The sequence below is a fragment of the Notothenia rossii genome (genome assembly GCF_949606895.1).
Source record: "Notothenia rossii genome assembly, chromosome: 9".
Taxonomy (NCBI): domain Eukaryota; kingdom Metazoa; phylum Chordata; class Actinopteri; order Perciformes; family Nototheniidae; genus Notothenia; species Notothenia rossii.
Window position 1 is genome coordinate 79,199,066 of NC_136907.1, and position 17,350 is coordinate 79,216,415.

Sequence of the window (17,350 nt, forward strand, 5' to 3'; positions counted from 1 at the left end):
ACTTAAGGTCTTTAAACCTAGGGTCAATGGCAGTAGTGATCTTCAACAAAAAAAAACGGTACACATATACTGTACACAAGAAATAGGGAGAAAGAGCGGGAGGAGAAACAAGAAATAAATAACTTAACTGCAAGGTTCAAGTAGTTCCTCCAGCTTTTGCAGATTGGCAAGCTCCGGGTCAGTCACCATGGCAACCTTGCTCTTTTGCTGCGCCAGGGTAGTGGTCAGGGGAGATTTGTTTCTCTGCATCCTCTTTACCATCTCCAGCGTAGAATTCCATCTTGTTGCAACGTCCTGAGCAAGTGATTCTTGCTTCAGTCCGTGTGCAATTTGCTCTTCGTTTAATTCCTGAGCGTTAGATGGACTATGTTTAAAGTGCCCGACAATCTTGCGACATTTGGCCAGAACACTTTCAAATCCACTGTCTTTAAGTGAGACTGTGACCGTTCTTTGCAGACTGTGGGCCATGCAAGGCAGGTGTTCAAATGGAAGTAGCCTCGCGGCAGCTACCATGTTACGAGCGCTGTCAGTGCCGAGTGTGGTCAACTTTTCCTTGATTTCCCATTCGTTTGCAACATCCAGAAAATGGTTAGCACATGCCTCGGCATAATGTCGCTCCTCGGTTTTACTCACAGTAAGTGCAAACAACTACAGAGTCCAGTCTTGATCAATGAAATGCGCTGTGACGCCCAAATAATTATCGTTGTTGACAGACGTCCAGTGGTCACCTGTGACAGCGATGTGCTTTGCTTGCTCAAGCATGTTCGTCCGCTGTGCCCTCTCATCCTCATACAACGTGTGTATTCTTGAAATAATGGTTCCTCTCGAGGGTAAATTATAAGAGGTATCTCCCGATGCAACACAAATTACTTCTCTCAGTCCATCCTCCTCTACTGTGCAAACTGGGCGGCAGTTTTTAACTATCCAAGTAACCAAGGAATTGGTTAACTTTTCACTTACAGGTTTCGTTATTCGCCCAAGAGTGCCACACTCCTGTAGTGTAGACTGGCGAGGTCCCGTGGAGGTAATTTCAGCAGGGTGTTTTGCTTTGAGGTGATACGCTAAAGACGTGCTACTTCTGTGGTAATTAAATTTGGCTTTGCAAACTGTGCAAATTGCCTTGGTTTTGTCCAACGAGCCGTCGGGCAACTTTTTAAAATGAAACTTTCCCCTTAAAAGTCCGCCCTTATCCATCTTTCCGCCATAGACTTTCCTTTAGTTAGGATAGATGTTTGCCCGGTTTGCCCGCGCAAGTGATCAAAGGTTATGGGTCAGCTGCCACCGGAAGTAAACAAAACCACGTTAATTGCGTTAAAAAATGTTAATGCATTAAATGTTTAAAATTAATCGCCAAAATTAACGCGTTAACTTTGACAACACTAATATATATATATATATTTGTATTTATGATTGTGGGAAACAGTATTTCGATCTCTCTGTCTGTTTACACAAACTGAAAGATTGACAATAAAGTTGACTTTGACTTAAATGTTTACTCCAACATGCAGTCACCTGTACAGCTAAGGAGAAAACAGAACAGCTACTTCCCACTTTTAAAATTGTTATTATTAACTTAAGATATAAGAACAAAAAGCACTAAACATATTTATTTATTTTCAGAATCAAACATATACGATAACGATGTACTCCGGATTGTGTTGGTGGGGAAGACCGGAGCGCTGGGAAGAGCGCCACAGGAAACACCATTCTGGGAAAAGAGTCCTTTAAATCAGAGTTATCTTTAAATCCTTGACTGTAAACTGTTCTAATGCCTTTGGTGAAGTTGATGGACAAAGAGTTAAGGTTTTTGACACTCCAGGTCTGTTTGACACCAAATGTAAAGAAGAGAAGACCAGAAAGAACTTTGCTCAGAGTATTATTTTTGCTTCTCCTGGACCCCATGTCTTCCTGGTCGTAATCAGACTGGGCAGATTCACAAATGAAGAAAAGCAGACAGTGAAGAAGATTCAGGAAATCTTTGGAGAGGAAGCAGACAGATACTGCATGGTTCTCTTTACCCACGGTGATCTGCTCGAAGATCAAACTATCGAAGAGTTCTTGAACGAAAGCGAAGATCTGCAGGAACTTCTGAACAGATGTAACGGCCAGTACCACGTCTTCAATAATAAACTGAAGGATCGTTCTCAGGCCAGATTGTTCGACAAGATCAGAAACATAACAGAGAAGAATGGAGGAAGCTTTTACACCACTGAAATGCTCCGAAGGGCAGCCAGGGCAATCGAAGAAAGGAAGAAATGTATCCTGAGTGAGAAAAAAGAGCAAATGCTCAAACAAGGAGACTCTTGAGAAGAAGATTAGAGCAACAATGAAAGTGCAAGAGGATCCAGTGTCTCTGCCTGGGTGCCACCAGCTTCAGATCTCTTTCCCTGGTTATTTAGCCCCAAAGATCTCTCTCCTCGCTCCCTTTCCATTTCACTACAACGTGTGCCAGAACAACAGACCCCTGATGGTTGGGGGATGCATTGTATTCTCTTTCAGGGGTCACTATAGACAGATGTGCAGATCGAAGTTCATGAAATATCACGTATTTACAAAAGTAATAAACTATAAGGATTTCATGAAAATGTCATAATACATGTCATGCAGCAAGTCCATCAAATCAGTCCAACAAATAAGAAGATGAAGAAGATGGACCTTTAGAGGATCCCGAGGGGCATCAAGGTCTGAAATTCAGTTTCCACTCTGTGTTTTGCTCAGTTTACAGTACTGTTTGATATACAGTTACAAATACACACAGTTATATTGATGCACACATGCACATACATTAAGAGGTCCAGGAGGTGAACTGGCACTTGAATTGGTTCCAAGTCCAAGTCCCTACGGACTGAACCACTGCCACAATAATACATGATGTTTTTAATTGTCCTCTCTAGCCTTTTCAGATCTGAAGCCCCTCTCTACAGTGGCCTCCAAAACAATTAAAAATGAGCATCTTGAAAAAGATTCATATCATAGATGATATTTTTCTGATCTGCTTACGTCAAGGTTAAGGTTTTGGGTTATTAAAGATTATTGGGTTGGTTTAGGTTTAGGGTTAGGGTTAGGTTAAACATTGTTAAACCTGAAATAAAGGATTTTTTCTCGTCCAATGTTGTGTCAATTATATCTTCTTTGTGGTTGTGCAAAAAAGCAACCTGTCTTTTGGACGGTTCCAATCTACAAACCTCTCAGAGCCTCCTTCTAATCTACAGTGACTTCTTGATACTCAAAACCTGCATTTTTTTCCTTCAAGTCATTTAATTTGTTTCTACTTTCATGTATGGTAAGATGTGTCTGTGAGACTAAGACACACTGAGGTTTGTACATCCACCCACACAGTTGGCAGATGACCCGCGGTACAGTGTTTCTTCTTGTTTAGCTGCTTTTCAGATTATTAATAAACTCTGTAGTGTTTTATTTCAAAGTACAGTAACTCAGAAATGATTTGAAAGCTTACACTTGTGAAAGTACAGTATCTGTAGACATATTCATTTTACATCACGTTGGGAACACACACTACGAGCTACAACTAAAACTGCAATCTATGGGCACTTATGGTGGCATTTAAAAGAACAGGTGGCATTTCTTGTAAATGCTGATGGGAGGGTGAACCGGGTTTGTTGTTTATAGTTATCTAAATGAACGATGAACATGCAGGTGGACTGGATATTCAAGCTCTGCTAAAAACAGAACAATAAAGGGCGTGAATCAACAAATTCCAACGATCATCGAAGAGCTGAGAAAAAACACGACACAAGTAAAAGATTGTAAAGTGAAATGCAGAATAAATGCAACAGTTACATTTTGATGCTACTTTCTGTAGGTGTCTCTATCCGAGAATAATAATTGTCTTGTGTGTTATGTGTAGACTGTGTAGATCTGTTGTTACATTAAAACTATTTTGAGTAAAGCCACATATCAACACGTAGAAAAGTTCTTTGTGTTTGCTTTGTATAACTTTGTCATCCCGATTTTCCATAATGTTATTTTGCATTGTTGGTCCTTCTGTAAACACATCAACGTTTATAAATATTTATTTTACCATTTAAGGATTTTTGGGGAAGTCTTTACTCAAAACAATCTAGCACTGAGACTGCTCTTGTCAAGGTCTTCAATGACTTCCACTTAAAGAGCATCTTGCAGGGTTTTTTTTTTGTCTACATTTATGCTTAAACTTGCTTGAAAATTACAATTAAAAAAGTGAATGTAGGATTTGATATGTTTTACGAGACATAAGGGCAGGAATTCAGAGGGAAAGGAGCAATTTTGAGCTCTAATATTAAAAACGGCTTTTTTTTAAGGTCATACGTCAAACGCGTCATATTACATCACACAGGGGACACATCTCCGCTCTCTGATCGCGGGTATAGTAGAATTCCGTTGAGTAGAGCGGTTGTGTTTTAGTGAGCTGGTATTTTTCGGTAGTTTTACATTGTATTTCACCATTTCTAATAATGGTGCAGTATTGTGTTTGTGCAGGTTGCACAAACTCAAGCCTGTCAGGACATCGAGTCCACAGTAAAAAGGACCGGAGCTAGCGTTCGTTCCTGGGTGCGTTGTGCATCCACCTCCCTGCAGCACATACTCTCCACAGCTTTATCAGGAAACCGTATTACTTCTCTCTCCCCCCCCCCCCCCCCCCCCTTCGCTGCTCTCTCTCTCTCCCCTCCGTTACACGGCACCGTAAGACATAGTGTGGAGTTGCATTAGGTAACGCTGTGGTGGCCGTACTGCTCCAGCCGTCTCCTTTGTGTTTGTTTGTTTCCCCCTGTCTGTGTTGTTTGTGTGTGCGTGGTGGCTGTCACTCCTGGCTCAACCTCCACTCACCTGCTGCAATCAGCTGTGCACCCTCCCCGACTACACACCTGCTTTCCATCAAGCCATTTACAACGACACATCAACGGAGGCTCCACAACCTTTCTCCGCCAGATCGTCAAGTATCAGCCATATCTCGCGTCTCTCCTCCGGTACACAGCACCGTGGTGTGGAGTTGCATTAGGTAACGCGAGATACGGCTGATGCTTGCGCATTAGTTTCTGTTATGGATCAGTATCAACAGTCCTGCCAGTAACGTTACTATATTATCAATGCTACTTTAGTTATAGCCTGATATATGATAGCTAACTTCACAATGTTGTGATGTGACGTTAGCTAACATTCTGTAGCTAACGCCGGTCACTCACCAAGATAGCTGCCCAGTTCTCCACTGGTTCTCCTCACACCACAGCTCAATTTCTCTCCGATGGCCGTTATTTATTCTAATCCTTGGCTGCTCCTGGTCTCTTGGAGACCTAGCAGGCTCATCATTATAAGGTTGTGGTCCATCATATGCATTCGAATATTCATGTTCAACTTCTTCTGTGTCAAAACTAGCATTGGGATCCATGTTTATTAATACGTTACACCTGCCGCTCTCCCCCTTGTGTCCCCCATGTTACGTCACACGCGGGAGGTCACGTGCCGAGGCTTTTTTATGCGGAAGTGAAAATCTCTTACAAAAACGACGCCAGATGTCACTGTAGTGTATATTTCTCTATCTTTTGTTGAACATTTAGTGTATTCATCATTTTCATACACATTTATTCACTGGTGTCTTTAACCTGGAAGTTGCTCTTTAAACACAGCCAGTGGTAGAACTTATGTGTTAGTAATATTAGATCTCAGCGCTGCATTTGACACTGTTGACCAGAACATATTAATAGACTGACTAGACAACTGGGGCGGACTTTAGGCTACAGTTCTTGGGCCTCATTTATAAAGCTTTGCGTAGGATTCACATGGGAAGGTGGCGTACAAAGGAAAAAGCAAGTAAATACGCACACAAATATTCCGATTTATAAAACACTGCGCACGCACGTCCTACGCCGCTTTCCCTTTATAAATCACAATCAACTATAAATGCGGCGCAGCCTTTACGGGCTTCACGTAACCCCCATATTTGCCTATAAATAGTCAATGAAACGCCCTTTCATTCATTCATTTTGACTGACTGCATGAAAAAGATATCAGGAAAAAATAGAACAGCAAAAAAAAAACATCTTTTGAGGAGGTGGAGACAAATGACATTGTTTGGTGGATGCAGTTTGAACCAGAGTAGCAGCATGGAGGTCGGATCGTCACCAAAATAAATAACTAAGTGTTCCAAAAAAAGTTAATGACCAAATACACATAACCTGATGAAAAACTTTAAGAAATTATCGGGGGATCCCTCCGGAGTGGAGTCATGACGTCTGGATCTGGAGCTGTCGATCAGCTGTGTGCAGCGTCTCCACTGCAGCCTGTGCGTCTCAACGACCCCCGCAGCAACTCTATATCCACCACTTAAAGGAAATAAAACAAATGTGTTGTGTTGTATCAGCTGCAAAATGTACCAAATATAAACCTCCTGTGTTTTATGAGCGACTTATCAAGTCTTGGCAAATGGCATAGAACATGATTAAACATGTATTAATTATATAAAACCATGCTCGTGTCTATACAACCTAGAGAAAAGCAGTTTAGACGTAATTCTGTCCTTCTGTTTACCGCATCATTTATGAGAATACATTTCTTAACATTAACATATTCGTGGTGGTTTTCAATAACATATCCGTATTCATTTATTTCTCTGAGTTATGTTTTTGTGTGCATTGAGGATTCGCAAACAGGCGTTTGTTTAATCATTTTAAGATTGGCTTTAATCATTTTTTGCAAATTTTGGTAAAACTGAGGTAATAAGCCAGTGCTGAGCTTCAGTCTGCAATGTTCAAAACAACAGATAAAGCCAGAAATCTAGGTGTAGTCATGGACTCTGACCTGAGTTTCAACAGTCACATTAAAACAGTTACTAAATCAGCTTACTATCACCTACTATCACCTAAAGAACATATCTAGGATTAAAAGACTAATGTCACAGCAGGATTTGGAAAAACTTGTCCATGCTTTTATCTTCAGTAGACTGGACTACTGCAATGGTGTCTTCACAGGTCTCACTAAAAGATATATTAGAAAGCTGCAGCTGATTCAGAACGCTGCTGCTCGAGTCCTCACTGACACTAAGAAAGTGGATCACATCACTCCAGTTCTAAAGTCTTTACACTGGCTTACTGTGTGTCAAAGAATACATTTCTAAATACTGCTGCTGGTTTATAAAGCACTGAATGGTTTAGGCCCAAAATACATTTCTGACCTCCTGCTAAATGATGAACCATCCAGATCTCTCAGGTCTTCTGGTCTGCTTACTGTCCCCAGAGTCAGAACTAAACAAGGAGAAGTTCAGTTATTATGCGCCAGACATATGGAACAAACTATCAGAAACCTGCAGGTCCGCTGCAACTCTGACTACTTTGAAATCCAGGCTGAAGACTTTTCTGTTTGCTGCTGCCTTTAATTGAACGACAGCCCAGGAGCACAGCGGAGGACCCGGAAGGGATCTCGGGCGGACGGCCCGGGGGCAAGGCAGAGTTTGCGGTGGGGGTCTCAGGCGGACGACCCGGGGGCAAGGCAGAGTTCACAAAGGGGCGAAGGCCACAGTGGGCCGGGCCCGAGGACCGCGGCCGGGAAAGTGGGGGAGCCGGGCTCGAGGGCGAAGACCGCGGCCGGGGAACTCAGGGGGCCGGGCACACGGACAGGCAGGAGCTGGTGGAACCCCTGGCGGGTCAGACGTAGACGAGACCCACGACGGAGCAAGGGCTGGTGTCGATGGGACCAGGTGTTGGCAGGAATCCCTGCGGAGCAGGCATCGGTGGGACCCCCAACGGGACTTGAGAGGGAACTCGAGAGGTGACTCGAGAGGGGACTCGAGAGGTGACTCGAGAGGGGACTCGGGAGGGGACTCGGGAGGGGACTCGAGAGGTGAATCGAGAGGGGACTCGGGAGGTGACTCGAGAGGGGACTCGGGAGGGGACTCGAGAGGGAACTCGAGAGGTGACTCGAAAGGAGACTCGAGAGGGGACTCGAGAGGGGACTCGAGAGGGAACTCGAGAGGTGACTTGAAAGGGGACTCGAGAGGGAACTCGAGAGGAGACTTGAGAGGGAACTCGAGAGGTGACTCGAAATGAGACTTGATAGGGAACTCGAGAGGGGACTCGAGAGGGAACTCGAGAGGAGACTTGAAAGGGGACTCGAGAGGGAACTCGAGAGGAGACTCGAGAGGAGACTTGAGAGGAAACTGGCATGGGGAGCTGGCGTCAGCCGGAGAGCCAACAGGAGACGAGGGGCTGGGGCTAGCAGGCCGGGAATCACATGTCTGGAGGAAGTCCATAATCCAGCCAGGTAAAAACTTCACCAAACATGGTTTCTCTGTTGCCAACCGGTGCGCCTCTACCAGAGCGGCCCTCTTCTGCCGAACACCGGACGCTCCCTTCCACCAATCAAAGCAGAAAGCCAAAAAAAAGGTAAAATAACTTAATTTCACCTCACATGGATCATCTGCTGGGTCCATTTCTGGTTGGTTCATTATGTTAGGGTGAGTGAAGCAGGCAGGACCCAAATGCAGAATAAACAGAAAAAAAAACATTTATTTCAAGGATTTTAAGGAACAAAACAGAACACTACCTCGTGAACACAGTCAACGACAAACAATGAACCAACAATGACAGACAGAAACACCAGAACTTAAATACACACAAGACTAATCACACAAACAAGAAACAGATGAGGAGGGAGGAGAAAACACAGGGGCACCAGGTGAACACAATCGGGTAATCAGGCAGGAGGGAACACAGACAGAAAGCAACAGGCAAGACAGGGGGTGAACACTCTTCAAAATAAAACATGAAACCAAAGACAGAAAAAGACAAGACAAAACACAACACAGACAGATCGTGACAGAATTGCCTTGTGTTGAAAGGTGCTGTATAAAAAACTTGCCTTGTACATCCACCCACAAAGTTGGCAGAAGGCCCGTGGTCCATTGTTTTCTTGTTTAGCTACTCTGTATTCTAGTGCAGAGTCCTGCACGGATCTGATTTTCAAGACCCGCTCCCGCCCCGCACCCGCGACGTGCAATACCGAACCCGCCCCGCTGCCCGCACATATTGCCAATTAGTTCCGCAACCCGACCCGACCCGTCGGCACAAGATCCACAACCCGACCCGAACCCACATATATATATATATGAGCAGTAAAATCATTTACAGAATTCACAGAGCACGATTAAAAGAAAATGGAGCTCCCGAGAGAGCGCTGCGCTGCCTTAAATGCAAGCAGTAACACTTACTGAAAATAAACTATTCATTTGTTGCGTTTCCCATAAATGTTCAGCTGGACGATGTATTCGAGATGCTAACTTATGATAAAATCAAATCAAATCAAGTTTGATTTATATAGCACATTTATAAACGATTTTTGGTCGAGCGTAAGTGCTGTAGGCTACATATAATAAAAATAGCCTACAGTAGAGACACTTTACAGCTAATACAACAGCAGTGGCGAAACTACCAGGGTGGCATGGGGTGGCAGCCGCCACCCCTGAAAAGGGCTCTGCCACCCCACCGGCCACCCCAGTCAAAAAATACCAACTGATGATTTATTGGATAATTATTATTAATATCGTTTTAAGATCAAAACAAATTCAAAACAATCCAAAATCGGTGTCAAACTGCAGAATGTCAAATTTGAAAAAGAAACTTGTTGGTGCACACCCCCCCCCCCCCCCCCCATCACGAATGGTTGCATCCATATCGCAGAATCTCTTTGCCTTGACGTGGAGTCAGCGCAGACACAAGCTGTCAGATGGAGTCTGTTCACAGGTGGGTAACGTCAAAGTGTAATGTGATTTCGAAACGTTTATAATTCCTCATAGATGGAAGGCGCTGTACAAAATAAACTATTATTATTATTATTAGAGATATGGTACTAGTAACTGGTAGTTTCTGGATGAATATGCTGTGTTGTTATCGATTTCAGAATTAACTACCGAGTGATGAGGCTAGATAGCTATTATGTGGCTAACCCCTAGCTACGTTTTACCTCATGTCACGGTTAGCCACAAGATAGCTTTTGAAGCCAGTTCGGTAACTAGCTAGCTGGCGCTAGCTAACTGAATAACGTTGATAACTAGCCAGCTACTGGCAAGCCTTTGACATTTTGAACTGAAACCAAGTGATGTTGTGGCATTTCATATCATTGTAGTTCTATGAAACGTTCTTAACAAGTTTGCTATTTGGCGTTAGCTAGTATGCTAGTGGTGGCTAAGGCTAGCAGAATTTCTGTGTGTAGCATCAGAAAGGCGAACCTTAACGTTACATGTAAACTTTAATGTATGTTTAACATAAAAACTTTAATTTATGTTTGAATATGACTTGTTTCAATTATAGGAAGGCCATGTCGTCAACCACAAAGAGGAAGGGTGACATCAGGAGCTTCATCCTCACAAAGAAGCAGGTTAGTGATGTGAGGGAGCATGAGGGTCCAAGTGCAGACAGCCTCTGCCACTCGAAGCTTGAGGCTAGAGCGGGAAGGTTAGTTAGCTAGTTCAGCTGGTCCTCGTGGTATTGTAGCCCAGTGCTATATTTTCCTTTTATTTTCTTTATGTTACAAAAAAGCTGGCTAACTATTAAGGTGGCATAGCAGAGGTATTTAAAGGAGTAAAGCATTTCGGTAATGCAAAATATGCATTAGGTAGGTAATTTCATTGATGCAGAGAGAAACCTTTTATTTGAAATATTTTATTTGACTGTAATTTCATTTAATATTTACATAGTAAACACTTTCTACTTTTATATAAAAGGGGGATATTTGTGATTTCATTGCATTTACTATAAGAGTAATGAAAGGTATTTTAAATTTGCTTAATTTAGGTTAAAATAAGGGATACACTACTACACTACAAAACTTAACATAAAATCGTATAGATTACCACATAGTTTGTGTGGTCAGTTAAAAGAACTTAGGAAGTGTCCCAGTTAACAATTTAGTTAATTACATTGCTACAGTATTTCTATTTTCAGGATTTCCACTTTTTGTCACAGCCCAGTAAATGTGATCTTATATTTCAATATACCACCACAAGTAGTGATATTTTAAACGAAGCTACAGTGCAGTAACATTAGGGCTAATGTATTATGTTAATGGCCTACTTTTTGTGTAAAATAGGCTACAGATCAGAAAAGAGCAGGAGAGAGCGAGCCCGAGGCAGAATCTGCCAATGCAGAGAGCCAGTTCATTGAGATGGAGGTGGAAAAGATCTGCGTAGCTGGTCAGTATGTTTTTGTTGTTGTGTTATGGTCCAGTTGTGTTCACTCCTTACGTTTGAGAAACTCCACTGCCGTTGGTGTGTGAATGGGTAAATGAGAAGCCATTGTAAAGTGATTTGGGTACTGTTAAATGCAAATAAAGTGCTATAAGTGTGACATTGACCATCAGGGTTATTATTATTATTATTATTATTATTATTATTATTATTGCTACCTATAGTATCTTATTTTATTTTATTTTTCTCCTACACAACAAAAAAATACCCCAACAGAGACCTTGGAGTGCCTTGATCCAGAGCCAGAGCCTGAGCCAGAGACAGAAAGTGTCAATGATGACTGTGCAGAGAGACAGTCTGAGACAGAAGTGGAAGATTGTGCAGCTACAGCTGGTCCTCATGGTATGTTTTTTGGTGGGTGGGGGGTTCCATTCAAGTGTTAGCTCCTTATGTTTGAAAAAAAGCTACCACAATTGGTGTGAATGTGTGTGAGAATGGCTTAATGAGAGGCCATTGTAAAGTGTGTTGGGTACCGTTAGTTGCAAATGAAGTCCCATATGTGCAGTCCATTTACCATTTGGATCAAATACATATATCAGCACAGAATTAGTGACATTTTATCAAAGCCACAGTACAGTAAATGCCATGTATGATTTGAATCAATGTAGATCAATCAATGTATCAATGAATCAATGTAGTTAATCAATGTATCAATGAATCAATGTAGTTAAATACATCTTGGGGCTTATCAGGGTAGTTATTATAGAGTAACTTTCCCTCCTTATTTGATCTTTTTCCAGACATTTCCAAACACAGAGGGGATGGGCCGACACAACCATCGCTGGAGAGCTTTCCCAAGACGATGCAAGGTTGTGCAAGGAGAAGTTTCCATGCTGACTGGTACAAAATGCATAACTGGGTGGAATACTCACAGTCAAAAGACGCAGCATATTGCTTTGCTTGTAGACACTTTTCTTTACCTAATGCCTCTAGGACTGTGTTTACCTCTATGAATGGTTATTCTAACTGGAAGAAAGCTACATTTAAGGACAGTGGATTTTGTTCACATGCTAAATCAGAGAGCCATGTTAATGCTATGTTTGCATGGACAGAGAATAAGAAAATGCTAGACAGAAACTCATCAATGTTAGGAATGATGGAAGAGGAGTCAAGTAAAAAAGTAATCGAAAACCAGAAATATATACGCACACTTGGTGAAGTCCTGTTGTTAACTGCCACTCAAAACATTTCCCAGCGTGGTCACCGGGAATCATCCGAGGCGGACAATAGAGGAAATTTCCTAGAATTGTTGGATCTCCTGAGCAAGCATGATCCGTTTTTAAAAAAACGAATGGAAAATTAAGCAAAAAATGCAAAATACACAAGTAGCCTGATACAAAATGAAATACTGCAGTGTTTAGCAGATATGGTTAAAGAGGAGATTATCAAAGAGGTTAAAGAGAGTGCACAATTTTCTGTTCTTGTTGATGAAACAAAAGATGTAAAGAAAATGGAGCAGATGTCTTTTGTTCTTCGGTACTATTATAATGGTGTAGTTCAGGAGAGTTTTCTAGAGTTTCAAGAGGCAGATAAACTGGATGCTGCCAGTTTAACAGAGAAGATCATTGGCTGTTTAGAGAAGTATGGGCTGGAATATAAAAAAAAACTAGTTGGGCAAGGCTATGATGGTGCTTCAACTATGAGTGGGAAGCATGCTGGTGTCCAAGCCAGAATAAGAGAAGTAGCCAAGCATGCATTCTACGTTCATTGCAGTGCCCACTGCTTAAACCTAGTGATGGTAGACAGTGTGAAATCTGTTCCTGATGCAAGAAATTTCTTTTCATTGTTAGAGCGACTGTATATTTTTATGTCAGGATCTTATGTCCATCCTAAATGGTTGGATGTGCAGAGAGAGATGTATGATGGTCAAGTAAGGGAACTCTCACGTCTCAGCGAGACTCGATGGGCCAGCAGACATACAGCTTGTCGCAATGTCATGGATAGGTTGCCTGCTGTAATGCAAGTACTGGAAGATATTTCAGAGGAGGACAATCCGGACAGAGCGGTTGAAGCAAGAGGTCTACTAGTTCAGATCGATCTAAATTTTATTGGATGTCTTGTACTATTTAGAAAGGTACTAAAGGACACACACTTTTTGTCAGAGATGCTTCAGTCAACACAGATTGACCTTACTAAAGCTGTAGAGTTAATTGCGACCCTCAGACAGACTCTGGAAGACTATCGCAGTGAGACATACTTTGATGAGCTGTGGAATGAGGTACTAGCCACCTGTGAAAAGTCTGACATTTCAACGACTCACACCTTTAAAAGGGCAAGGCAAATAACACAAAGACTTCAAGGTAGTGTTATCATGTCAACATTAGGACAACACACAGAATCGGACAGTAAGAGGTCTTTTATCACCAAGGTATTTTATCCCATCATTGATTGTATGGTTGGTGAAATGAGAAGACGATTCTCTAGCGTAAACTGTGACATCATGCAGGGTGTCCAGGCCCTAAATCCATCCAGCAGCAGCTTTTTAAATGAGGAGGCAGTTTTTCTATTAGCAAATGCATATGGGTCAAATGTAGAGGATCTGAAACATGAACTGCACCAGACTAGAAGGTTGTTAGATCGACAAGCAACACATGGAAAAAGTCCGTCCAGTTTAATAGAATTTGTTAATTTTTTGGAACCATACAAGGAGGTATTCTTTGAGATGTTCAGGTTATGTAAAATAGCTGTGGTATTGCCTGTTACCAGTGCAGCATGTGAGAGGAGTTTTTCAGCTCTTAAACTGATCAAGAATCACCTGCGTTCTACCATGACTGAGAACAGACTAGCAAGTATAGCAATTCTCAGTATTGAGTCTAAACCTTTCGAAAGATTTAAATTTGGATGAGTTTGTGAAGAGATTTGCTGCACAGCATAGCAATCGTCGCATACAGCTTCTGTAGCAATCAGATGATATATGTAACGGAGTCAAAAAACATTCTAATCTGCTTTGTATTTTTTTGGTTGCATTTACAATGTGAAATTTCATCAATAACTGATAATGTAAATACTTGTATATATTTTGTGACTTTAACACACACAGAAATTGTTCTCACAAACCTGTCTAACCTATTCTGTACACATGCACTCACAAAACACTTTGGCAGGCAGGCCTTTGAGGGAGGGCTTTGCTTCTAGGATAATGCTGGAATTTTGTAAAGTGCTGGGAAGTCCTCAAATTTCTAAATCATTCCTATGGCTTGATTTTGCTTTCAAAGTGCCTCAGATTGATTAGATTGAATTAACAATGTTCAACTTTTTTGACCCGGGGGATATGCCCCGGATACCCCCCCAGAAGGCTTGCTTGGGATGAGCAACATTTCTGCTGCTACAATAATCCCAAGGGAAACACTGTTTTAATGTACTAAAAAGTGGAATGCTCATGTATGTAGACCAAATATTGAATTTATCACACTTGGGTGTTGAAAAAACTGTTGTATATGGGTGCATATAAAGTACAAAGTAAGGTGGGCTTCCTAAAAAAATTGCCACCCTACAATATATGCCTGCCACCCCTCTGCCACCCCATGTATAAATCTCTAGAATCGCCACTGTACAACAGCACAGATTGTTCAGAATATCAGTATGAGAAAAAACGACACCCTCTATCCTTAGACCCTCACATCGTACAAGGAAAAACTTCCGGAGGAAACCCACAGTTTAAAGGGAAAAGATGATGCAGACAATCATGCAATTATGAACACACGCAGTTGTGTATTTGGCTCAAAAAGCGTGGGATGTTAATAATTACATAATAATAATAATCAAGTAGCCTGACGTACGACGTTTAAAGTGATAATTGTTGGCCATTTCATATATGAAATTTGGATAGTATATTTTAAAACGAAGGTACCCTAATCCAGGAAATACAATGCATAAATGATGCCGTTCATTCCATTTAATTATATTCATGTAGACACATATTAATTAGATGGTCCTCCGCCCCTCCCAAAAAACATGACTTATTAAAAACGGAACGTTATCATATTCTTATGCAACAATCACGTGCATTTATTTGGTTTCATAATGTTACAGTCATTATGGCTGACGATATAAAACAAATTGAAGCCAACTGAAACCAGTGAAATTTCAACAAGGCGCCCGCGGCCTACATCTGACACTTTTAAACTGTTTAGAACAGTCAAGCTGGCTAATGCCAAAACAACAGACATATCGTAGACCTAACACACTTTTTAACAGACGTACGTATAACGTTTTACAGACAGGCTGGCTAACGCCATGTTCATCTCACAATGCAGTGTTTCTTTAGATTACTATGCAGAAAAAGAATGTCATCAATTGTCCCTGGTTTCAATTGGCTTCTCCTTTCTGAGACCACAAATCCAGCCATGGAAAAATCTCGCTCACTTGCGGCGCTTGAAGCTGGAATGGAAAGAATCGAACGAGCAATGTGTGCCACATTCGGAAACCTGGTTGCATGCTCCTTCCACCAGCTGAGAACATCGAAATTCTCCTCCCTCTGTGACTTGAAGTCGGTGTATGCGCTCACTTCATCCTCAGTGCACTCATTGCTGGAAGAGGAATCCTCGACGTCGGATAATCCCTCCGATTGTCTAGCTCTCTTCTCGGGCGGTGCTGAACTGACAGTGGCAACACGTTGTGTGGGCGATGCACGCCTCTCTTTTATGTCTAGAGAGGTGCGAATAGAGGGCGCAAGATTAAGCATATGCAATTTTATAAACTTTACATATAGATTTCCTAATATTTTACATTTCATAATTTAAAAAACGACAAGCAGGCCAATAAGCATATACAATACAGTAACAGTGGGCTATACTGTAACGTTAGGATAGTAACCTTTTTCCAATCCTACCTCAATTTAATTTTAAATCAGTATGAAATAAACTATGAGATAACTTTTTTATTTTTTCCTTCGGCCTTACCGTTCACAAGGCGCCGCACTTCGTTGTGCGCTGTTTCCATTGAATGTTCCTCCACAAGCAGCTTCAGACTTTTCAGCTTTGGGTGCAAAAACATGGCCAGTTTGTGCAGGAGGTGTATCTCATACTTTTCAGACATTTTGCCTTTAGAGAGGAGAATGTCAGGTTGTCAGTGGAGGATGGTTGCAGGTGGCGTTTGAGGCGATCGAGCCAGCGTTGAGGTGAAGGGTTGGATGCCTCCAGTGCCTTAGTAGCCTCCTTGAATCTCTGAAGAAACATCACCATTGCATTCAAAGTGTCTTCGCTCAAGTCCCCTCTTCCCCCCTTTCCAACAGCAGTGCACGAACGTCCTCATATTGACAGCTGATCGACTCGAGCATTGTGTGGACTGACTTACAGCGCGTTTCCACTGATGCTTTTAACTGGGGCTGTCAGTCGATTAAAATATTTAATCGCGATTAATCGCAAATTAATCGCACATTTTTTATCTGTTCTAAATGTACCTTGGAGGAATATTTTTCAAGTTTTGAATACTCTTATCAACATATGAGTGGACAAATATGCTTTATGCAAATGTTTATTATCATTTGAACAATGATAAATATTCTTATGAATATTAAAAACAACAACCTGAACATTACAAATATTCACCTCAATTCAACCTGGAACCTCTCTCATACAATAATACAATACAGTGTGTGTGTGTGTGTGTGTGTGTGTGTGTGTGTGTGTGTGTGTGTGTGTGTGTGTGTGTGTGTGTGTGTGTGTGTGTGTGTGTGTGTGTGTGTGTGTGTGTGTGTGTGTGTGTGTGTGTGTGTCTGCATAAAGTCAAGTGCTCGGCGCAGTTGTCGGCGAAATGTCGCTCCTCTGTTTTCATTTAAACAGCTCCTTATATCCGTTAGCGCAGCTAGCTAGCACCAGATGCTAACAACAACAATACACGTAAGGTCTCTCTCAGTCGGTGCCTGCCGGTGAGCGTGGAAGTGTGGTCTGCCGCAAGCGGACGGCAGGAGCGGGGCTGTCAGCATCAGCTTGTAGATGGTATTTTAAACTCGATGCGCTCTGAAACTACGGGGCGGCCGAGGACAAAAAATACACATGCGTTAATCGCGTTAAAATAATTAGTGGCGTTAACTTTTTTTTGCGTTAACGCGTTATTAACGCGTTAACTTGGCAGCCCTACTTTTAACGTCTTTTTAAGGCGATTCTGGAGACTTGT

General features: G+C 42.0%; 1 protein-coding gene and 1 long non-coding RNA gene across 3 annotated transcripts; both read left to right on the forward strand.

The window, feature by feature from the left end:
• Positions 1-609: 609 nt before the first annotated feature.
• LOC307019981 (GTPase IMAP family member 9-like) lies at positions 610-3,110 on the forward strand (the record flags this gene model as incomplete). The annotated part of the gene is given in 4 exon segments (XM_079651075.1): positions 610-634; positions 1,621-1,676; positions 1,679-1,736; positions 1,739-3,110. Coding segments are annotated over 4 exon segments (708 nt in total). The 3' UTR covers positions 2,308-3,110.
• A 6,377-nt stretch (positions 3,111-9,487) lies between these two features.
• Positions 9,488-11,493, forward strand: LOC307020571. Of its 2 annotated transcripts, XR_013802923.1 has the most exons (4): positions 9,488-9,731; positions 10,299-10,365; positions 11,077-11,179; positions 11,450-11,493. It is a non-coding gene; the product is annotated as an uncharacterized lncRNA (long non-coding RNA). The 2 variants fall into 2 exon arrangements; XR_013802924.1 differs by lacking the exon at positions 9,488-9,731 and having other exon boundaries at positions 9,739-10,365.
• Positions 11,494-17,350: the final 5,857 nt, after the last annotated feature.